This window comes from Typopeltis vanoorti, chromosome 21 (assembly GCF_054136105.1).
Source record: "Typopeltis vanoorti isolate ZY-2024b chromosome 21, IOZ_Tvanoo_1.0, whole genome shotgun sequence".
NCBI lineage: Eukaryota > Metazoa > Arthropoda > Arachnida > Uropygi > Thelyphonidae > Typopeltis > Typopeltis vanoorti.
In genome coordinates, this window is record NC_143569.1 from 77,186,419 (window position 1) to 77,208,992 (window position 22,574).

General features: G+C 34.1%; 1 protein-coding gene across 1 annotated transcript in view; it reads left to right on the top strand.

Annotated features, from left to right (window-relative positions):
- Positions 1–22,574, top strand: part of LOC150095001 (TBC1 domain family member 13) — a 247,989-nt gene that overhangs the window by 125,494 nt on the left and 99,921 nt on the right. The window contains exons 7-8 of the mRNA XM_090411093.1: positions 7,192–7,348; positions 16,904–17,035. Coding sequence (XP_090267219.1) covers positions 7,192–7,348; positions 16,904–17,035 — 289 coding nt within the window. The remainder of the gene's footprint in view (positions 1–7,191; positions 7,349–16,903; positions 17,036–22,574) is intronic.

The window sequence follows — 22,574 nt, forward strand, 5'->3', positions numbered from 1 at the left end:
TCACCCAGTGAGAAACCATAACCCTTTTATTGGTACCTTGAATGGCTTTGAAAAAGTACCATGCTTGTTCTCTAGAACAGAGTCCCAGCTTATAATCCTTAGCCTACTCATGTCACTGAAATACTAATTTTGTTTGTGGTATTAAAAATGAAGATGTTAGAAAAGCACACTGTTAACATTCAAGATGTGTGAGAAAAGTTGAACTAATAATGACAACCCATATAATAAATTAGAAAATTTAAATACTTAAGAAATACAGTCAGTTCAGGTGGGGAAAGAGATTTAGAGAATACAAAGCATAATTTCTAAATTTAAACAAACTTCTTTTCCATCACTTTTGCAGAAATGATATAGGATAACCTGGAAACCAACTCTTAAATTTGGCTGTGAGATGATATGGAGAGTTTATATAATAAAATGAAATTTTATTATATAAATTGATATATTGAAAATGCTTAAGGGTCAAAGCTGTATAACTGAGAGGAGACCTCCACATAGCCTTTAAAGGAATGCGGAGAACTGACCAGGGCTTCTAACCTAATGTCCAATCCTCACCTTCTCCTGGTACACCCTGTTGGGTATCTACCTGGATACTGAACGAACAAGGATGGGCTGGCAATTTGGGATTTAGCCGACCAAATTGTATTCTTATCGGCATAAACCAATATAGAAAATGGTTGGTACAACATGACAAAATTTCATGCTGGCTGGGACGTCACTGGGTTAAACAAGGCCCCAGTTGTTTTCGCCAGGGCGAACGGCGAAAAGTCAGCTACTGGAACAAATCTGAAAGCACACCCCAACTCAACATCACCATAGTTAAAGATCGGTACTATCAACATAAGAAGCCTGAATGGCAAAGAAATGGAGCTAGCTGAGGAATTAGATAAGTACCACATCGACATAATAGGGGTGCTGAAACAAAAAAAGACAAAAACTGGTGAGATCTTTCTGAGCAATAAATACAAAATGTTATATTCAGGCAATGACAATCAAGGAAAAGAAGGAGTAGCCATAGTATTCAATACAAAATACGAAGCTAATCTTCTTGAATGGCAGTCAGTCTCAAGTAGAGTAATGTGGGCAAATATGAGAATGAGGAACTGGACAATGAGACTTATTTGTGCCTATGGTCCCACAGAAGGTTCTACTAAGGTAGAAGTGGAGGAATTTTTTGAGGCTTTAGAAAAAGCAACTGACACAATGAAAAAGTTTTAAGGAAAAGTTGGTACTTGTTGGGGATCTAAATAGCAGAGTAGGAAATGATTGTGAGACATACAAAAATATTTTGGGAAAATTTGGAGAAAAGAGCAAAGCTAATAATAATGGCAAATATCTGTTGGATTTCTGCTCAGGACATGGACTGGTTATTACTAACATCATGTTCCAACATAAAAATGTGCACAAATTCACATGGTGAGAAGAGGCAAGGAATAAGAAAAGTCTCATTGACTATGTTATTGTTGATAGTGATGTTTTCTCCCTGGTGCAGGACACCAGAGTGTACAGAGGATTTGAAATTGGAAGTGATCACTATTTAGTCTTGAGTAGGATAAAATTGAATTTAATATTGAAAAGAATAACATGTAAGAAAGTTTTAAAGCGAATTAAAGTTGAGCAGCTCTCAGATGTGAACTGTTGACTAAAATACATAAAGATTATTGAAGAAAAAATGAAAGAGTTTGAGAACAGGAATCAAACCTTGGATATTCAGTGGCAAACTCTGAAAAAAACATTGATTGATTCTGTTAGAGAGGCATGTGGTGAGGTTGTCTGCAAGGATTAAAAAATCAGAACTCCCTGGTGGACACAGAAAGTTAGAGGCAGTGAAGGAAAAGAAGAAAGCATATCAAAAGTTCCTGTCAAATAAGTCAGTTTGCGCTCTTAGAGAATACAGAGACAAATGCAAGAATGCTAGACATTGTGTAAAACTAGCTAAACAAAAGTTATTGGAGGATTTTGCAAGATCATAGAAAATAAATATCAAGAAGGTGGTAAGATATTCTGGAGGTTGTTAAAGAAGCTTAGGAGTGGAGAAAAGAGTGCTGTAAAAGGAGTTAGAGATGATAAAAGTGAAATGAAAATGGGAGAAAAAGATATCCGTGAAGTATAGAGTAATTAGTTTGAAAGGCTGTTAAATGAAATAAGCAGTGATGACAGCACAGTGGTAAAAAACACTGACCAGGCATGCGGTCAGGAATACATATCCATACTTCAAGTAGAGGAAGCCATCAAAGGCTTGAAATGTGGAAAGGCAGCAGGAGTAGATGATATTCCACCAGAAATGCAGAAGTATGGTGGTATAAGCTCTCAGGGGACCCTGTAACCCCTAGAGAGCGCATCCCCTGGGTGGCAGATAGGGGAGCCCACCGTGTGTGTGTGTGTGTGTGTACATGCGCGTGCATGTGTGTATATACTGAATAAGGACTCGTGGACCAACAGGGCCATAAGGGGCAATCATCTTGATTGTAAGGGAAGCGGCAATCCCATGGACCCCTAGCTGGATCTATCCTCTCCTTCTTCTACTTTGAGGAAGATCCACTTACTTTAATCTTTCCTATAAGGCCTTATCAGCCAACTCTTCTTATTTTACGACCCTTATGCTATTAGAGTACTCGAGGGCCATGGGGTCTTTTCATTTCTGGCCTTACAACTATGTCCTCTCTATAAACCTTACTATATTTCTTCTATAATCTACTCTTTCCCCTTCAATATACCCTATTCCTCCTGTGGGTTTGAATTCGGAAGAAGGCGAGTTCAGAAGCCTTAAGGTAGCAGCCCTACCACTGAACTATTCCATCGTCAGGCTAGTCCCCTGACATGGAGAACATAACCATACTTGTAAGCTGACAGAAAAAGATAATCGGATTGAATCTATGGGAAACGACCCTGGAATGGAAAAGGGAAAACGAAAATGGAAACGACAAAATATAATACACATAGCAAACTGGAATGTAAGAGGAATAGCATATAAAGAAATAGAATTAGACCAGTTATTAAATGAAAGAAATTTTAAAATAGCAGTAATCACTGAAACAAAAAAGAAATTAAAAGGAACTATGAGAACTGAAAATTTTAATGTGATATACAGTGGAATCTACAGAGACCAAAGAGCACAAGCAGGAGTCATGATTTGGATTCATAACTCCCTTTCAAAACAGTTAAAACATTATAAATTATGGAATGAAAGAATAATAGAAGCTAGAATAAAAATAGATAGAGGCTATTTAACAATAATTGGTTTATATGCCCCAGAAGAAGGAAGAGAACAGGATAATATTGATTTTTATAATCAGCTACAAAACATATATAATAAAATAAATAAAAATGATTACATAATTTTAGCAGGAGACTTAAATGCAAGAATTGGAAACACGAAAATTAATAATAATATAGGAATACATGGAGAACACACTCTAAACAGAAATGGTAAAAAATTGATTGACTTTGTAGTTTATAATAACCTAAAAATAATGAATTCCTTCGATAAACATAAAGACATACATAAATATACTTGGGCAGCAAGAGGATAGAAATCAATATTAGATTACTTCATATTAATTGAAAAGACTTCAAAATTTTCACTAGATGTTAGAGTTCACAGAGGATATGAAATAAGCAGTGACCACTTCCTTGTTAAAATAAAATTAAGATTACCACCTAAATGGCTACAAGTAACAAGAACAGAAAGAAAAATTGAAACATTTGTTTATAAAACTAGACTATTGAATGACACAAATGTACAATGGCTATATGAACAAAGAATTAACCAGTATCTAGATAAAATAAAACAAAATGAAGAAACAGAAATAGAATGGCTTAATATAAAAACGATACTAAATGCAGCAGCAAATGAAAGCTTAGGAAAGACCAAAAAATTCAATAAAAGAAAAAAAACTGAAGATCTGGGATGATACAATCAAAGAAATAATCAAAAAGAAAAAAGAAGCCTATCACAAATGGTTAAGCAGTAAAAGATTAGAAGATGAAATAGAATATAAAAGAATAAGAGCCATAGCTAAAAGAGAAGTCAGAAAAAGACATAGAGAATCATGGAATAAATTTGTTTCTAATTTAGAACATGATTTATATAAAATACGACCCAATGTATATAAGATTTTGAAACACCTAAATGCAGATACCAAAGAAAACATAAAATTAAACACTGAATTGAAATTAGAAGAATTTCTAAATTACTACACAGAACTGTGGACAGACAAATATTTTTAAAAAGACAACTGGCAAACAATTAACGAAAATGAAAAGGAAATAACTGAAGAAGAATTAGAAATCAGCCTGAAAGAAACAAGAAACGGAAAATCACCTGGAGAAGATAAGCTAGGTTCAGAACTATATAAATACGCAGGAATAAGATTCAAAGGACTCCTCCTATTATTTTTAAATAAAATTTACTCAACTGGAATCCCCCCAATAGAATGGAAAAAAGCAATTGTGATTCCTATCTTTAAGAAAGGTAATAGAGAAAACCCTAAGAACTATAGAGGTATCAGTATACTAAATTCATGTTACAAAATATATAGCAGAATCTTAAATAACAAACTAATGAAATATTCCGAAAACTTTATTCTAGAGGTACAAAATGGATTTAGAAAAGGACGATCATGTATAGACCCAGCCTTCTGCCTAAAATTAATAATAGAGAAAAGAAGAGAATATAATTTAGAAACACATATTGCATTTATTGACTTTGAAAAAGCATTTGACAAAGTTAAAAGAAACATATTATTTAACATGTTAAAAGAAAGACAAATACCAAATAATATCCTAAAATCTGTCACAAGTATATATGAAAATAATCAAATACAAATAAGATTAAATCATGAGCTATCATATACAAGAGAGATAAACCAAGGGGTCCGACAGGGACATCCCCTCTCAGCAACTCTTTTTAATATCTACTTAAATGAAATAATAATAAAATAGAGTAAAAATTTACATCAAGGAATTAAACTTTCACCTACAGTTAACTTAAACACTCTCCTTTTTGCCGACGACCAAATAATAATTACAAATTCTGAAGATAACTTACAGAAAGCTATTTTAAATCTAAATGAGATATCCAAAGATTATGATATGATAATATCAACAGAAAAATCAAAAACTATGGCCTTTAAAGGAAAAGATCCAGCAAGAACTAAAATAGTATTAGATAACAAGATCTTAGAACAGGTGAATTCATTTAACTACCTGGGATGTTTGATCACTTATGAAAATGAAAAAGATATAAACATAAAAATTGCAAAATATTTAAAAATAACAGGAGTAATTAATTCTATATTTAAACCAAACCTAGTTCAAAAACAAACCAGGCTAAAAGTATACAATACATTAGCCCTACGGGTCTTAATGTATGGAAGCAAAATCTGAACAATAAAACAAAAAGACAAACAAAGATTAACAACAGCAGAAATGAAGTTTATGAGAAAAACTGCAAAGTATACCGTATTTGATCACAAAAGAAACGAAGATATTATGAAAGAATTAAACCAAGAACCAGTAATGGAAAAAATTAAAAAATATAAACATAAATGGATGGAACACGTTCAAAGAATGAAAACAGAAAGATTACCAAAACAAGCCTTAAAGTACAGGCCATTAGGAAAAAGAAAACCAGAACGTCCTCTTAAACGATTCAACGATGACTTCTAAGGCTGGAACAAGCCATACTAGGCCTAAATCCTTGATACGTATGATGATGATGGTGGTATAAGAGTCTTACAGTGGCTGCACTGCATAGTTCAGAAAGCCTGGACAGAGGGACGAATTCCTGATGATTGGAGTAGAGCTCTCATAGTAACCATATATAAAAAGGGAAATAAAACTGAATGTGAGAATTACAGAGGTGTTTCCCTACAGAGTGTTCCTGGCAAGATCTAAGCAAGTATTCTTGAGAAACGGTTGAGAAGAATTGTGGAAGAACAAGCTGGATTCAGGCCAAATAGAAGCTGTCGGGATCAGATCTTCACTTTACAACAAATAGTCGAGAAAGCATGGGAATATAACAAAGATCTGTATTTAAATTTTGTCAATTGAGAAAAGACATATGACAAGGTGCCAAGAGAAAACTATTCAATATGCTATAGTTATATTGGTGTCAATGGGGCATTATATCAAGCAATACTTAGTCTTTATTTAAGTTGTAAGTCAGCAGTTAGAATTGAAGGAAGTACAGGAAGATGGTTTAATGTTAAATCTGGTGTCAGACAAGGATGTACATTAACCTCTCTGTTATTCATTATCTATATGGATCACATTATGAAGGAAAGTGGTATTAAACATGATATCATAACTGGAGATGTTAATCTCAGCTCTTTGCTTTATGCAGACAATGTTATACTTCTAAATAAATCCGCTACAAGTCTGCAAGATTCCCTGACTAAATTGAATCACTGAGTGAAGATGGTAAATTAAATATAGAAATAGACAACAGAATCAGCAAAGCTGGTTTGGTGGGAAGTCAAATGAATAAATTCATATGGAATAAGAGAGAAATTAGTCGAAACACTAAATTAGCTGTACAAGACAGTGTTCAAACCAGTTTTAACTTATGGATCTGAGAGCTGGGTCAGAAGTAAAACACTTGACCAAACACTAAAGACCGCAGATATGAGAGACCTGAGAAAGAATAGAAGCGTGAACAGATGGCATCAATGGCAGTATCATATTAAAAACGAGGATATTAGGAAAGAACTTGACATTGTCAGCATCTAGGAATGCGTTAGCAGAGCTAATCTCAGGTGGTATGGTCACAAACAGAATGGGCGAGGAAAGATTAGCAAAACAAGTGTTCTCTGCCAGGTTGGCAGCAAAACAACCCAGAGGAAGACCAAGATATAGGTGGATTGATACAATACAAAGTGCCTTAGACGATAGAAATATAAGATCTGATAATGTTGGAGTCTTGACAGGTAACAGACTGATTTGGAGGAAAATTGTAGATAGGAAGTTTGTAATGATGTAATTTTTTTCATGTAGTACTATCATATCCTGTACACCCCCTTGAGGGTACATGACAGGAATTTGATGATGATGATATATTGAAAATAACGAGTTAAATAACATGATACTGCAATTTTTTATATTTGTAATTTATTAATAAATATCAGTGCATTAATACGGAGATTATATTTATTTATTTTTATTTATGTTTATTTCTTATTTTTTTGGCAGGAGATTATGTCCTGACATTTCATTTTTTCAACAGCCAACAGAATTTCCTTGTAGAGCAATAGTAGAGAACAAAGAAGTAGAATCTCTGAGGAAAAGAGTAGAACAAACAGTATTAAATTCAGCCAATGTTACAAGGAACAGGATGGGTATCACAAATGTAATTTTTTTGAACAAATATATCTAAGTTTGTAATTTATGAAAGTTTCATCTTTATTTCTATAGTGTGCACAATGAAAAAGATATTTATGTGTGTGTGTGTGAGAGAGAGAAAGAGAGAGAGAGTGAAGGAATCTCATGGCTCAATTTTTGTCATATCATTTACCTGAAACAGAAGTTCAAATTTCAATTGTGATGGTAGGAATTTTGTAAACCTTTTTCAGACTAGTTAGCCAGCCTCAGATAGAGATTGTGGATTGTTTTTTCTTCTCCTGGCAATTTAGTTCTCCCTCCACACAAAACACTGGCCTAAAATACAATTATGGAATTTGTGACCATACTTAATGCCACTAGTAACCAAAGAGATTATTCTGAATAATGCAACCCTAGAAATTCTGTTGTATTGTAGTTGCATCAGAAAAGCGTTATTCCTGGGGCAGGAAACACTACCTTTATAATAAATTTTGGCACCAAACTTGTAAAACATATAGCTTTAGTATCATCACATTATGCATCTTCAGATCTAGATCATTGATCATAATTATTGTTTTCTTGAAACTTATATAACTGTCAAGAAATAATGAAAAAACATGTGGAATTTTAATTGCAAATACACTTTTCTTATATCAAGATGGAATGTACTCAGTATTTTGCTGTCTTCGTTGACCAAGGAGTAGTTAACATATTCAAGCTCCGGCTAACAAACTGTGGATTCAAATCTCACCGGAGGTATCAGATTTGTGAATGTCTTAAATGGCAAATAAATTTCACTGTCCATTGTGTGAGACTTCCATCCTGTTATTGGCTTAAGTAGCCCGAAAATGTTCTGTTTGGTCTTTAGAACAATGGATTATCTATCCTTGTCATACCCACATTACTAATTCTAATGTGTTATAGGCTGACGGATTTCTGTGGGTGGGATTCACAGAAGTCCTTGAAAATTTTTTAAAAATGAAATTCTCTATTCCTGCTGTTACATTGAATGTTAATAGAATATTGTTTTTTAAATCACATCACTCAAATATATTTGATCTGGTCTGACTTTTGCAATTCTCTTGTCACCATTATCTCTGGTTACACATTTTGTGAGATGAAGGATTGATTAATTTTTTTTTCACTTTTCAGTAATGCTTAGATACCATTGGCTTCACTTTTTTACTTCTCACTTATATAAACAGTAAATATGCACTATAGCAAACGCCACTTTAACAAAATGATGCACTACTATGAACTATGTGAAAAAGTCCAGGCTTAAATCCCATAGAACCATCATCACTTTCTTGATATGTACCCTCCTGGGGGGGGGGGGTGTACAGGCTACTACAACAGTACTACCTGGCTAAGTTTACATTATTACTAATCTCTTATCAGCAGTTTAACTCCAAATTAGTCTATTACCTGTCAGCACTAATATGGTATCCAACATTTCAATCTTCTAAGGCACTTCTGACTGAACCAATTCACCTAGGCTTTGGTCTTATTCTTGGTTCGTCTTGACATCAAACACCTGTTTTGCTAATCTTTCCTCTCCCATTCTGTTTAAATGACTGACACCACTTTAGATTAGCCCTGCTCACGCATCCTTGAATGCTAACAACATCAATCAAGTTCCTTTGTAATGTCTTCCTTTTTAATGTGATTCTGCCACTTTTCAGGTCCCTAATTTTTCTCAGAACTCTCATATCTGTAGTCTCTAATCTTCAGTCAAGTGTTTCTAATCCAACTCTATTCGTAACTTAAAACTGGTTTGAATGCTGTCTTTTATACTGCTAGTTTACTTTTTGGGCTAATTTATCTCTTATTCCATATAAATTTATTCAGCTGGCTCCCTAGCATGTCTGCTCTGTTTATTCTATTGTCTATTTCCATATTTAATGTGCCATCCTCACTAACAATTGTGCCTAAATAGCTGAAATATTGTACTTGTTCTGTATGCTCTCCCTTCCGAATGCAGTTGATGTGTTCATTGTTTCTGCCTATTTTCATAGTTTTGGTCTTTTTATTGCCAATTTTCATGCCAAATTTGATACGGCTGTTATTCAATTTAGTTCAGAATCTGTAGATAGACTTGCACTGGATCTGTTTAAGATTACAGCATCATATGCATAAAGAAACAAGATTATATTAGCTTAAATTAATGCCAATTACCTGAAACCTTCATAATGAATTAAATATGTGCAGACTAAATAACTTTTACAATGAAAATCAAAAATCAAGAATAATATAAAGTTTTTCAAACATAAAATTAACTATTGCCCAGTTTTACTTCAACATTGAATTAAAGAAATATTGTATATTGTGCAAGAACAATATAATCAAATTATGTCAGCTGTGCATCATTGGGTCTCTCTTTCTAATCAGGAAGGTGACATTCACACCATCTGTGTCTATCTCTTTTTTCCCTCCTCTCAGACTTATTAATGTAGGACGATAAATTCAAACTAATGTTTATCACTTCTGTTCCCTTCTTTGTCATTGGTGATGAACAAGTTGATTGACTGCTGAAGTTCAGGTAATTTTTGATTTTTTAATTTATTTCAGATTTCAAGTAACATTAAGTATTATTGTGTGCATTTGTACTTTTTCATGTTTTCATTCTGTGTGCTTTATGTATGGTTCCTGCCAGTCCTTTGTATTTTATTATCAGTACACAATTTACTGCCATTTCTTTGTTCTGTTTTCTGTTTTTGATGATTTCTATTGTTCTATTTCTGGTGATTTTTTTATTTTATTTCTGGTGATCTCCTGTGTTATATTTCTGGCAATTTTTTTTCTGGGGTGATTTCTTTTGTATTGTTTCTTGGGGTTTCTTTTTATTTCCCACAGTTTTTGTTCTATTTCTATCAATTTCCTTCGTTATTTGCAATTGTGGGTTATTTCCCATGATTTCTTCTGTTTCATTTCTCGAAATTTTTGTTCCATGGGAATGGAGTGTGTGAATCAGTATATTTTATTATTATTATTATTATAATAATAAAATAATAATAAAGAGACTCACGCTAACCATTATTCACACAATATCTATCATACTTCTTAAATTTATTCACTGGCAGGGCACTCACACAGGGCTATACTTATGCCGGCACATAAGGCTCTAGCTGGAGCCCTGAAAAATTGGGCCAATTTAAGAGCCCCAAACAATGAGATGGGATCTTGGAGCACTCATGCCCCATCCACCTCAAGAAAAAGTGCAAGTATGGCCCTGCACTCACATCTACCTCTGGCAATCCATTCCACTCATTTGCACCCTCCAGGAAAAACATCTTCTGAACCCACATTCTCACTAACCACACTCTTACACAACTTCCAGGGATGACTAATTCTCTTCCTGCTCATCGTGGATCAGAAACTTTCATATCATATCTCCCCTCCTCTACCTGTTAACTAAACTCTACAACCCACACACCTTCAATTTATCTTCATGGGGAGCGCATTAGATACCTGTCACCAGCTTGGTCACTTGTCTCTGAATCCTCTCTTCTGCCTCTTAATCCCCAAGAAACCCAGGTGGCCAAATTTGTGTACAATAGTGAAGATGCAGCCGAATCATAGCATTATAAAGCAAGAGATAATAACCTCTCTATCATTGGTCAGTGTGTTCAACATCCTTTGTTAGCCAACTTCAGACCTGAGGATCAATAAGCAACTTTTTAAAGTTCCATATTTGGTTTCTAGAACAGGATTCCTAAATTATCTAATCCTTATAAAGTATTCAATGGTTGGATGGATTTGTAATTTGGAGAACGTTAATAAGTGCTCAGAGGTAAAGTAATACCTGAAGATAAACATGGAAAACTTAATTTCAGAACCTAAATTTCTTTGATGCTGAAGATATATACTGCAATATAGATACTAGTAATATATTTATGCCAAGAAAGAATGGAAGTTAGAGAATTAACTTAACAAGAGAAATGCCATCGTATCAACAATGTGATGTTAAAAACTAAGGCTCGAAGAAAGGATCTTCTATGTAGTGAGTTAGAGAATGAATGATTATGGAAAGATAATTTTACTCAGTACTGATGTTGGAAAAAAGAAAGCAGAAGAAATAGTTGAGCCACTAAGCGATCACTTTGCAAGGGTATATCACCCAGATGGAGACTTTGGAGTTACTGATGTGGCAGAGAATGATGTGAGAATTGAGGTAGACAAACTGGAGGTGCTCAGCATATTGAAAAATATCAGTGTGAAGATAGCAGTGGAACTGAACTGTACATTGGTCTGTGTGCTATGAGAATATGCAAGAGAACTGGAAATACCTCTAACAAAGTTGTTGAAGTCTAGGTCTCAGTTCTGGCAAAGGTTCCAAGGAAGTAGAAAGAAGGTGAGATAGTTCTATTACATAAAGGTTGTTTCACAGAAGTAACATATTAAAGACCAATCAGGAGTGGTGGTTCAAGTACTGGAAAAGTTAGTTAAACGTAAAATTCAGGAATGGGTAGATAGGAATATGATACTATGGAGGACGGCACTATATTGTAAAAGGTAGATTCTGCCTTAATATTTCTTCATATTTAATAATAAAGTGACAGCAGAATTGGATAAAGGAAACAGTTACACCATTATACTGCTGAACTTTGCAAAAGCATTTGACAGAATACTGTATGGAAAACTATTACATAAATTGAGCAAAATGTGAATGGATATGAGGTTGGCGGCATGGATGCTGGGGATGGCTGACAGACATCAGAGAGTAGTATATGATGGAGTGGAATCAAGGTGAATGAACATGACTGGCGGAGTGCCTCAGGGCTCTGTACTAAGGTCACTACTCTTAAATTTGTATATTAATGGTATAAGGAATCATTTAAGAAGGATATTCAGTTGTTTGCTCATGATGCAAAACTGAGGAGGACAATATAGTTGTAATGACCACAGTAATGAACTTCAAGATTAAAAGATTACACACTTTCTATCTCACTGATAGTGCTGAATTGAAATTCAAGAGGCTAGGGATTTGGGGGCGATGGTGGGCTGAGACTTGAAATTCAGAGGGCAGCATATTGCAAAAATTGGCAAAATAATTCAAAGGATTGTGATGTGACATCATTAGCCTCTGTATACGAGTTGCCCTGTCCTGAAAATAATTCAGGTGCAAACTTTGTTTGCTTACACTTGGATAAAGGATTAAACCAAGAATATAATTTATTGGCATCTTTAATTTATAGTATAACAGTGGTGAGCTATAAGGGGCTCGTGGGGGCTCCCGCGAGCTCTTTGTTAAATTTTTCTCAAATTTGCGAGCCCTTGTTCTTCTTGTTTAATAATCTTGTAGAACTAGAAAATACCACCGTGGAATGTATACATGCTACTATAATTGCTACTTTAAATTCATATGGATTTTCTGATAACTATATAAAAAATCATTTCATTGCATTTTGTTCTGATGGAACTAGTGCAATGTAGGAAACAAATCAGGTGTTGCAATCAAACTTCTACAAAAACTTCCCAACGTTGTGATTTGGCATTGCACTCATCGTTTACACTTAGCATTAGACGATTTGATAAAAAACATTAAAGAAATAAATCATTTCGAAATATTTATGGCTAAATTATATGCTTTTTATCATCAATCACCAAAAAATCAATGAGAATTAAATACGATTGCAAAAGACCTTGATATCGAGATTTTAAAGATCGGCCGTGTGTTTGGACCATGATGGGCAGCTTGCAGTTTACGAATGGCTCTTACTTTGTGGAGAAATTACCCAGCTTTATGCAAGCATTTTGCATCGAACGATAAATGTAAGGGCTTTTTAAACCGACTTCTCAATTTGGAATTTTTAAAAGATTTAGCATTAAAGATTGATATCCTACAGGAATTATCATATCTGTCAGAAGCTCTGCAAAGTCACAATATAAATATAAGGTCTAAGTTAGGCTTTTTTTTTTTTCTCGATGATGCACGAGCCCTTTTTTAAAATTTCCATAGCTCACCACTGAGTATAACCAAGTTGAAAAAACTTCCAACAACTATCTAATCCTTAGCCACAATATCCACAGTACCATAGGTTTCAAGCTTTTTTTGTGGATGTATTTATTTTTAATATACCTGCTGGATAAACATATATCCAGCAGGTATATATGTTTATTTTTACATATTTTCCCAAAACATTTCTCTGTTTGTGATTCATTTTCTACTCTGCTGTTTAGATATGCAACAAGATTCTTTGACACAAAGAATTCTTCCTCGATGGGATGCAGTTCTGTAGATGTTGTTTTCTAATAGTTAACTTACTATTATCTTTATGGTTTCCATGAAAAAACAAGTGTCCTTAACAGGATGACACCAATTCAACATATTTGATTGTACCATAGCATCATAATGCACACATTGTTTAAACTAATATAGAATAAAAGTTTTTCGGTGTTCCGGTGTATAACAGAATACACCATGGGAACGAGTTTGGATGTTGTCAGAAGTCCCAGTTTCTCTGTATTTCATTCTTACATGATGTGGTTGTCTCCTCCAATTAATTCATGCTAATTTTAAACCAACAAAAAAATTTTTTATGAAACAAGGAAAAGCATGAATTGGTCATCAAGAAAATTTATTAGCCAAACTCAAAAAGAAATTCTTCCAGTCCTTAGCATGTTCATTATGATTTGCATCAGAAATGGTGATTAAAAGTGTAGTCATTTTTTGTTAATTAATTCATCGTATAATACATATTGTATATTGGTAAAAATGTGTAAGCTCCACAGCACCAAGAAAATTCAAGATTGGCACCATCAGTTTAATGCAATAGTGATCTTACTATTACGTGACACATCGAGGGAGGGCACCTACTCTACAGCTCTTTCTTCACCACTCAGTCCACCACCTACGACAAACTGCAACTATACCAATGCCATCTACTGCCCACCCACTAGTATTTTCACAGACAATCACAAACGTCCATGCCCATGGCAGGATTCAAACCCACAGCCTTTTGGCTGGGGAAACGCAAGATTGATATAATTGACATTACTGAAATAAAGAAGATAAGATGTGATTCTGTTAACTCTTTGAGTGGTGATTTAAAAATATATATCTCATCTTTTATGGTGTATGAATCAATTAAAAAAATGGAAAGGTTTCTAAGAGATTGCAGCACCTCCCTGCATAAACTCAAAAAGTAACTTAAATTTATGGCTTTACTATAGTTAAAATTTGAACATATATATACATCAGTACTGTTTTAGGATAGATGCATGGTCATGTGCTACTCAAAGGATTAAAAAAACAAATACAAGATATTATATTCGGGCTGTAATGAACAGGAAAAGGAAGGAGCAGCTGTGGCATTCTACATTTAGCATGAGAATAATCTTGAATGGCAGACTATCAAGTCAAGTGATGTAGGCAAACATCAAAATTAAGGAATTGGACAATGACTTATTTTTGCCTATGGTCTCACAGAAGTTTCTGCTAAGGAAATGAGGAATTTTCGAGTCATTAGAGAACGCAGATGACAAAAAAGGGAAAACTTAGACCTTGTTGTAGATATAAACAACAGAGTAGCAAACATACAGAACTGTTTTTTTGGAAAATAATGGGTAGTACATGTATACTGTTCAGCACATGGAATAGCCATTACAACATACAAATTCAAATGGAGAGAAAATCCAAAAATAAGAAATCTCATTGACTATTTTACTGTTGATAGCGATATCTTTACACACGGATACAGGACAAGTGTATGATACTAAAATAGCCATTAAGGCTTAAACTGGAAGGAACTCATGTTCCTCCCAGTTTCTTCCAGGAGAAATCATTGGAGGAACACAGGAAGCTTAAAGGAGTTTAACAACACTGGAAAAGATTTTAAAATATAGCTTAATTCTTCTCATAGAATCAATTAGAAAAACCACCAGCTCATTGCAGCAGGTTTAGAAGAGAAGAAAGACTGTTTTTAGAATCTGCAGCTGGTCTCAAAAATCAGCCTAATCTGAATAAAAACAGATGCAAAAAAAAACTTCCAGAAATATGGGAAACATTAATCATTTGAGGTCCCAGTTTTAAGTCTACAGAGAGGGTACACCACCTAATTAGGATTCTAGTCTTTTGTGCATGTGTTTCACTTAGTTTTTGTGTGTGTGTGAGAGAGAGAGTGAGACAAGTTGTGTATTGTGCTTCCTTGAAGATGTCTATGTGACTGAGACAAAATATCAGAAAAATTAAGTAGTATTTTTAATCCTTTCCCAGCATGAGGGAATTAAAATAGAATGTGATATCACCAGTTAATGTTGAGTAGGATAAAATTGATCATGATACTGAACAAATAACTGGGTAAGAAAGCCTAAAAAAGAATCAGTCAAGCAACTTTCAGAGGTGAACTATAGACTTAATACAAATATTGCTTTAGAAAAAATTAAAATGTTGGAAGTCAAGAATCAAACTTTGGAGACTTGCTGCTAAACTCTGAAGAAAACATTGATTCAGTCAGGAAAGAATATGCTGAATTTGTCTGCAAGAATAGAAAAATCAAAACTTCATGGTGTGCTTAGGAATTTAGAAGTAGTCATGGAAAAGAAGAAATCATAATGAAAGTTCCAAATATGTTGTCTGTGATAATGCAGAGAAAAATTCATAATTCCAGAAGTCATAGTCAGAAGGTCAAATTCCAGTTGTTTACAGTATATATCTCTCATTGTATGCATCTAATGTGATAAAACTGAATGTGAGCATGAACAGGAGAATTTCCCTAGTAAGTGTTCCAGGTAAGATTTATGAGCATACTTGAGAAAAGGCTAAGAAAAATTGTAGAATAGAAATTTGGAGAACAGGAGACTGAATTCAGATAGAGGGTGTCATGGTCATTTTTTAAAGGAAATGCTGAGAAATCATGTGAGTATAACAAAGCCCTATTTGAGTTTAGTAGTTCTGGAAAAGACATATAATTATAGCTTTTTGAAGCTGTTCAAAATGCTATAATTATATGGTATAAAAGTAACATTATATTGAGCAATAAATCTGCATTTGATCTGTAAGTCACCAGTTAGAATTGTAGGTGCAGGAAGATGATATGATGTTAAATCAAGGGTGCCCATGCCTAATATCAAAATTGGAGATATTCAGAATTAAACAGAATGGGATTGAAAGGTTAAAAGAATGGGTGCTTATTGCCAGAATGTAAAAAAAAGAAAAGAAGCCCTGGAGGATGAGTTGTTACAATAAAAAGTGCCTTAGAAGATCAAAATATAAGATCTTGTTATGTGGATGTCCTGACAAATAAATTAATTTGGAAGAAAATTATCAATAGAAAGTTAGTATTGATTTAAATGTTCTTTCATGAAGTGCTATTGTATATGCCTACTGAAAGTACATATCAGGAATTGATGAAAAGTGTTTATATTATATTTAAAAACTTGGGATAAATTTCTTTAGTATGGTTTACTGTAATCAATAAGATGTATCTTTCATATTTGGTATTATCTATTTCATTATCACATGCAGTAAATACAATGAATTTCTTAAATAACTGTGTTTAAATTTTGAAGAATCAATTTTAATATTCAATCTGTATTTAAATAACAATATACGAATGTATTTTTTAACTGTTATCAATTTTAGATTTCTCTCTTCAAAAAGAGAGCTCAGGAAGAATACCAGCATCTTTCAAAAGGACAAGAAGCACACTGGGAAGTTGTGGAAAGGATCCTTTTTATCTATGCAAAACTCAATCCTGGCCAGGGTTATGTACAGGTGAGAAGACCTTGTTGACTCTTTCTTTTATGAAATATTAAAAATACTGTGAGTGTTTCTCATATTTGTCTATTAGTATGATTGAATCATTACTCAAAGCATGTGATATCACCTCAAATACTTGTTTGTTGTTATTGTCCCATTTTCTGTCATCCTGTTAAACTGTAAAATAAATAACATGAATCCATGTGAGAAATATCATTGAACTGGTGTCATGTAAGCTTCTAGGTACTGTTCATTATCTTGCAGCTTAAATATAGATTTTAGATAACCAAGATTGAATAAAGCTAATTGACAATACAGTAGTATATTCATAGTGGTATGTTTATGTGCACTATAATATCACTATATAGAGCCTCTGTTAGTTCAGTCAGTTTCGACAAAGCCCTTTAGATAGAAAGACCTTGGTTTGAATCTCATCTAGGACATGAAGAACCTTTATCAAGACTTTTCACTTGAAGTTGTTAGTCAATCTTATAGAATTGGAAAAGCTTTATGCCTTATGCCTAAATATATATTTAGGCATAAGGCAAATATATGTTTAGGCACCTTATGCTAAAATTATGGTTTACTTGCCAATTGAGGCAGGTTGTTGATCTTAAAGGCATGCCAAGTATCAAGGATTATTAGATTGTTATATCACTATACCCTTTATATAACATCAATATTTATGAAACGGAAGAACAATAATTACTATATATAATTTGATATGAATATTTCGTGGCTGATATTGAGGACTATTTCAAAATTTCTGTATACACAGTACATGCATGGCCAGTGAGATGATATAATAGTTTTCTACCTTCACAGTTGTAAGCCAGACTCTGAGTAAGAATATAGTGTTCTTATTTTCTGTTTCTGGTTTTCATGTTCTTCAAAATAAGACTTCAAAATTGAGGAAGAATCTGAATCATATCAGGTGGAAGTCCACAGCTCACATGAAGTAATTAATCTTACAAAAAAGTAATAATAAGTATTTCCATTCCATCTCCCCCTCCCACAATCATATACTCCTGACATGTGTTATCCAAACTTAAGTCTGTTTCCTAAGTTGAAACAATGCTATAGGAAATGTTCCACTAGAGTTAACAAGGTTTCTGCTGAAGTGATCAGACATATCAAAAAAAACTTGACAGGAATGTAAGACTTACCCAAATATTGAGCAACATTATTAAGGCACAATGGATGTTATGTTGAAGGCCTGTAAATGTATTTTGTTAAACAAATATTTGATTTAACAACACAGTATGGTATGCAGAACAGAACTTTGGAAATAACCTTTGGACCTCATGTTTTTATTATACTATGTAAATTGCACATTCTTCTTTCTATAACTTGCCACAACTATTTTTTTTTATTATTTAAATTAAGGGGATATTAAATCCCATATTGTTTTAAAACCGAATAAGAAACTCAAAGATCGGAATCAAAGAGTTTCATGCCGAATATAGTAACTATAAACTTATTGGCGACTACTAGCGTAAGCTAAAGCACATAGTTCAAGTACGTAGTACAAACTAGGGCAACTCGTTGCAAAGGTGGAGAAAGTTCTTATTGCTATTCTTAGTATTTTCCATAATGTAAAACCCATCTCCTAGAAGATGTATGATGTTATACATTATGGTGGGAGGTCACTATCCAAACCAGTTTCGATCTTTATTGAAATCTCATCAGTGAGTAGCTATTTTTGAGTTTTTGATCTTTGAGTTTCTTATTCGGTTTTAAAACGATGTGGGATTTAATATCCCCTTAATTTAAATAATGTTTTACATTGCCGAAATGAAGCCTATTGGCTCTTTACTTTAAATAAAATATTTTTTTTATACTTGTTAAAAAAAAATAGTAAAAAGAGCAGATATTTATTCTGTATGATAAAATTCTACAAATCATTTTTAATAGCATTGGTTGTTTATAGTATTGGAACATTTTCTTTCTAAATAAGATCTAGGGAGAAAAAATGCAGAAATTGGGAAAAGAGCGAACATCAAAAAAAAAATTGTCTTCCTGTTTGGGTAATAATGATGTAAAAGAAGTTGAAACAGTTGGATGAAAAGGGAGAGAATACTGCAATTTCCTACTTTTCATCTTTCCATAATCATTATTTGACATGGCAATTTTGAAGAAAGCTAGTTATAATATTCTTAACTATTATCAAGCCAGTTCATGCCTTAGTTTTTGAACTGAGATTTTAGATATGTAGTGAGAATTTGAAGTGAAATAATCCAACCAGAATAAAATTACAATAATCCCATTTAGTATTCTTGTAATGAGGTGAATAGTGACTGTGTGAATGGTTGTTCTCCATATTTTTTTGAGGGAGGAGAAATCAATATCAGAACAGGATCAGAATTTCTTGAAATATGAACGACATCTACAGTATACTTAGAATGATTACTGATATAAAAAGAGAGGGGGGGGTATGTTTAGATATTAGGATTATCTAGCATTCTGGTCAGCATATGAACAATTGTGTATAATTTTCGGCATTTCTGTCTTATCAGTTTATTTGAAAAAAAGAAACCAGTTTGGAGATGGAAATGGTACTGAAGTTAGAATCAAGAACATATTTCTAGAAAAAATAGTGAGTTTTTTTTTTTTTGCATGTAATCTATTTTTTTTGTTTGAAATTGACTTTTCATAGTAACTTGAACTAAAATGAAATTGAGAAGAATACGGAATAAGTAATAATGCATTTGCTAAGCTGTATGCTAAAAGAAAATTCATGCTTTCCAATTTTATAACAAATCATAACCTTGAGTGTGATCTCAACATTTTGAGACACACCTTGTGTTGATTCATTGCTTTTATTATTTATAATTATGGCAATTATAGAAAAAAAAAAAAACTATTGTGTTGGAATAGTAACTACTTGACATTCAGTATTTATATTAAGGTCATCATCAGGTATACACACACACACACACATAGGGTGGTATACAGGGTGGTTCAAAATTCCACATACAAACTTTGAGGGGGGAGTAGAAAACATCAAAATTAACCATATTCACATAGGAAAGCATGACCGGAAACACCACCCGAAAGTGATAGGTGGTGCTGTTTGCCCAGGTGAGCAATTGGGGCTTCCTCATTCAAGTTTTCGACGTCGTACGAAGAACATTCATCATTTTATGAACGCTGAAATGGCAGACATGCACCTCATTTACAGGTTAGCTGATGGTAATGGACAAGCCACTGTATGAATGTATCGCAAAAGGTACCCAAACAGACGTGTACCGCATCACCAAATGTTTGTGCATTTGCATCAGAATTTGTATGACTATGGATCATTCAGGGATCGCAGGCATGATAGTGGCGGCCACGGTCGTGAAATCCCGCCATGGAAGAGGAGGTATTGCATGCGATGGACAATAATCCAGAGAAAAGCACACGTGTCGTTGCCTCTGCTATATAAGTATCTCGATCCAGTGTATTGCATGTTTTGCACTCTGAATCCTTACATCCATTTCATCTACAACAGGTCCAGTTACTGATGGCAAAAGATTATCCTCAACGTGTGGAATTCGTGCAGTGGTTTCTGCAGAAAAGTGCCATAGATCCAGATTTTCCAACTTGTGTTTTGTTCACGGATGGAGTTTCATTTACCTGCGAAGGGGTCTTCAATCACCACAATGCTCATGTGTGGGCCCATTTGAACCCACATGCTGTGTGATCACATGCTGTACAACAATGCTTCGCCATTAATGTTTGGGCAGGTATCGTCGCTGACGATACCTGCCCAAACAGGGTGGTAACATACCTGTTACCAGTCCGACTAGACTCCCAGAAGTATCGGACCTTTCTGGAAGAAGTTCTGCCAGATTTACTGAACAATGTTCCAATGACTGTGCGTTGGGAGATGTGGTTCCAACACGACGGGGCTCCAGCCCATTTTGGCATTTCTGTGCGTCAGTATTTGGACAGGTCCTTTGGGGCTCGATGGATTGGGCATGGTGGACCTGTCGCATGTTCCCCACGCTCACCTGATTTATCAAGCATTGATTTCTTTCTGTGGATGACCCTTAAAGCCATGGCCTACAAAATGCCTGTTGCCTCTGACATGGACCTCTTGGCAAGAATTGCCATCACCGCTGCTAATATCCGGGAAACTCCAGGTATTTTGAAAATGTATGACAATCAATGCATTTTCGGTGTCAGGCATGCATCACTGCTAATCGTCGTAACTTTGAGCACCTGATGTGAAACCATATTATGTATTCAACTACTATTGAACTGTTCAGTTACGCCTAATAAAGTTTTTTGCACTACTTACTGCCTTGTGTTATTTCTGTATCTTTGTGTCCCTGTTAGTACCTTCTGGTGGCATTTCCGTTCATGCTTTCCTATGTGAATATGGTTGATTTTGATGTTCTCTACCTCCCCTCAAAATTTGTACGTGGAATTTTGAACCATGTATATATCTGCTGTCTGTTTATTCTCCAAAGGGATTGGTCAAGGTCATTTAGCCAAAACTAACTTTTGAAGAGTAATGAACAGCTGACATCTACTTAGCCAATCACAGAATAGCTGATATAATACTTTTAGTAATATTAATTGCCACCTGGTGCAACTGCTGCCATCTTGTGTTTCCTAACACTATATATTATTGTCTCAAATAGTGTGAGTCCTATAGTCCTATATGACTGTAGAGTTTATGGGATGAAAAATCTGAGTTTGCAGGAGAAAAAAACCTGTTTGCCCATGCCAGAGATTAACTCACTCAGGAACTGGTTGAAATAGGCTTAGAAAAAGTTCCTCCAGACAGTGACTAGAATCAACCTAGAATGCTCTCTTCAGGCAACCTAGCACTGGAATGCAAACACCGTTTCCACAGGGATACACGGACTTTGTGCACACACACACAAGATACATACTGATTCATTACAGTACACTATTGCATTCCTACTTTGATCAGCTGTTGACCCTAGCCTGAACAAAGTAGGAATGCTCTAGCATAATATTAGAATTATGTAACGTGTACATGTTCTTTATGATGAACTTAATATAGTATCTCAGAATGTTGAGTATGCTTATTTTATTCTAGTTTAAAGCTATTATTCCAACACAGTAGTTGTTGCCATAATTTTTACATAATGAATGCATCCTTTCTTTTAGGGTTACACGGTGATCAGCATTCATTTTAAAAATTTTATGGAATTTACAACCGTGTTAAAAAAAACATTTTTATTATCCCGACGTTTTGATCTTCACATCAAGATCATCATCTGGAGCGTACATAAGTATACAGAACAAGCTGAGTTACATCATTAACTGTAAGCTAGAGAAACAATGATTTGATCACATGTTATTCTACTGGCGTGACCTCTGGTGAATAAAAAAAATAAATAAATAAAAAATAAAATAAAATAAAACTTTTTTTACATCAAGCTAAATTCTATTTTTACAATGAAATAAACATTCTTTTAGATGGTTTTCTTTCAGAAACAATTGGTGTCCTATTTTTAGTATTACAATTCCTATTTTTGATTTACAATACTAGATTTTCTACAGTCCTGTTAATAGTTGTTCTTGGTGAGGAAGG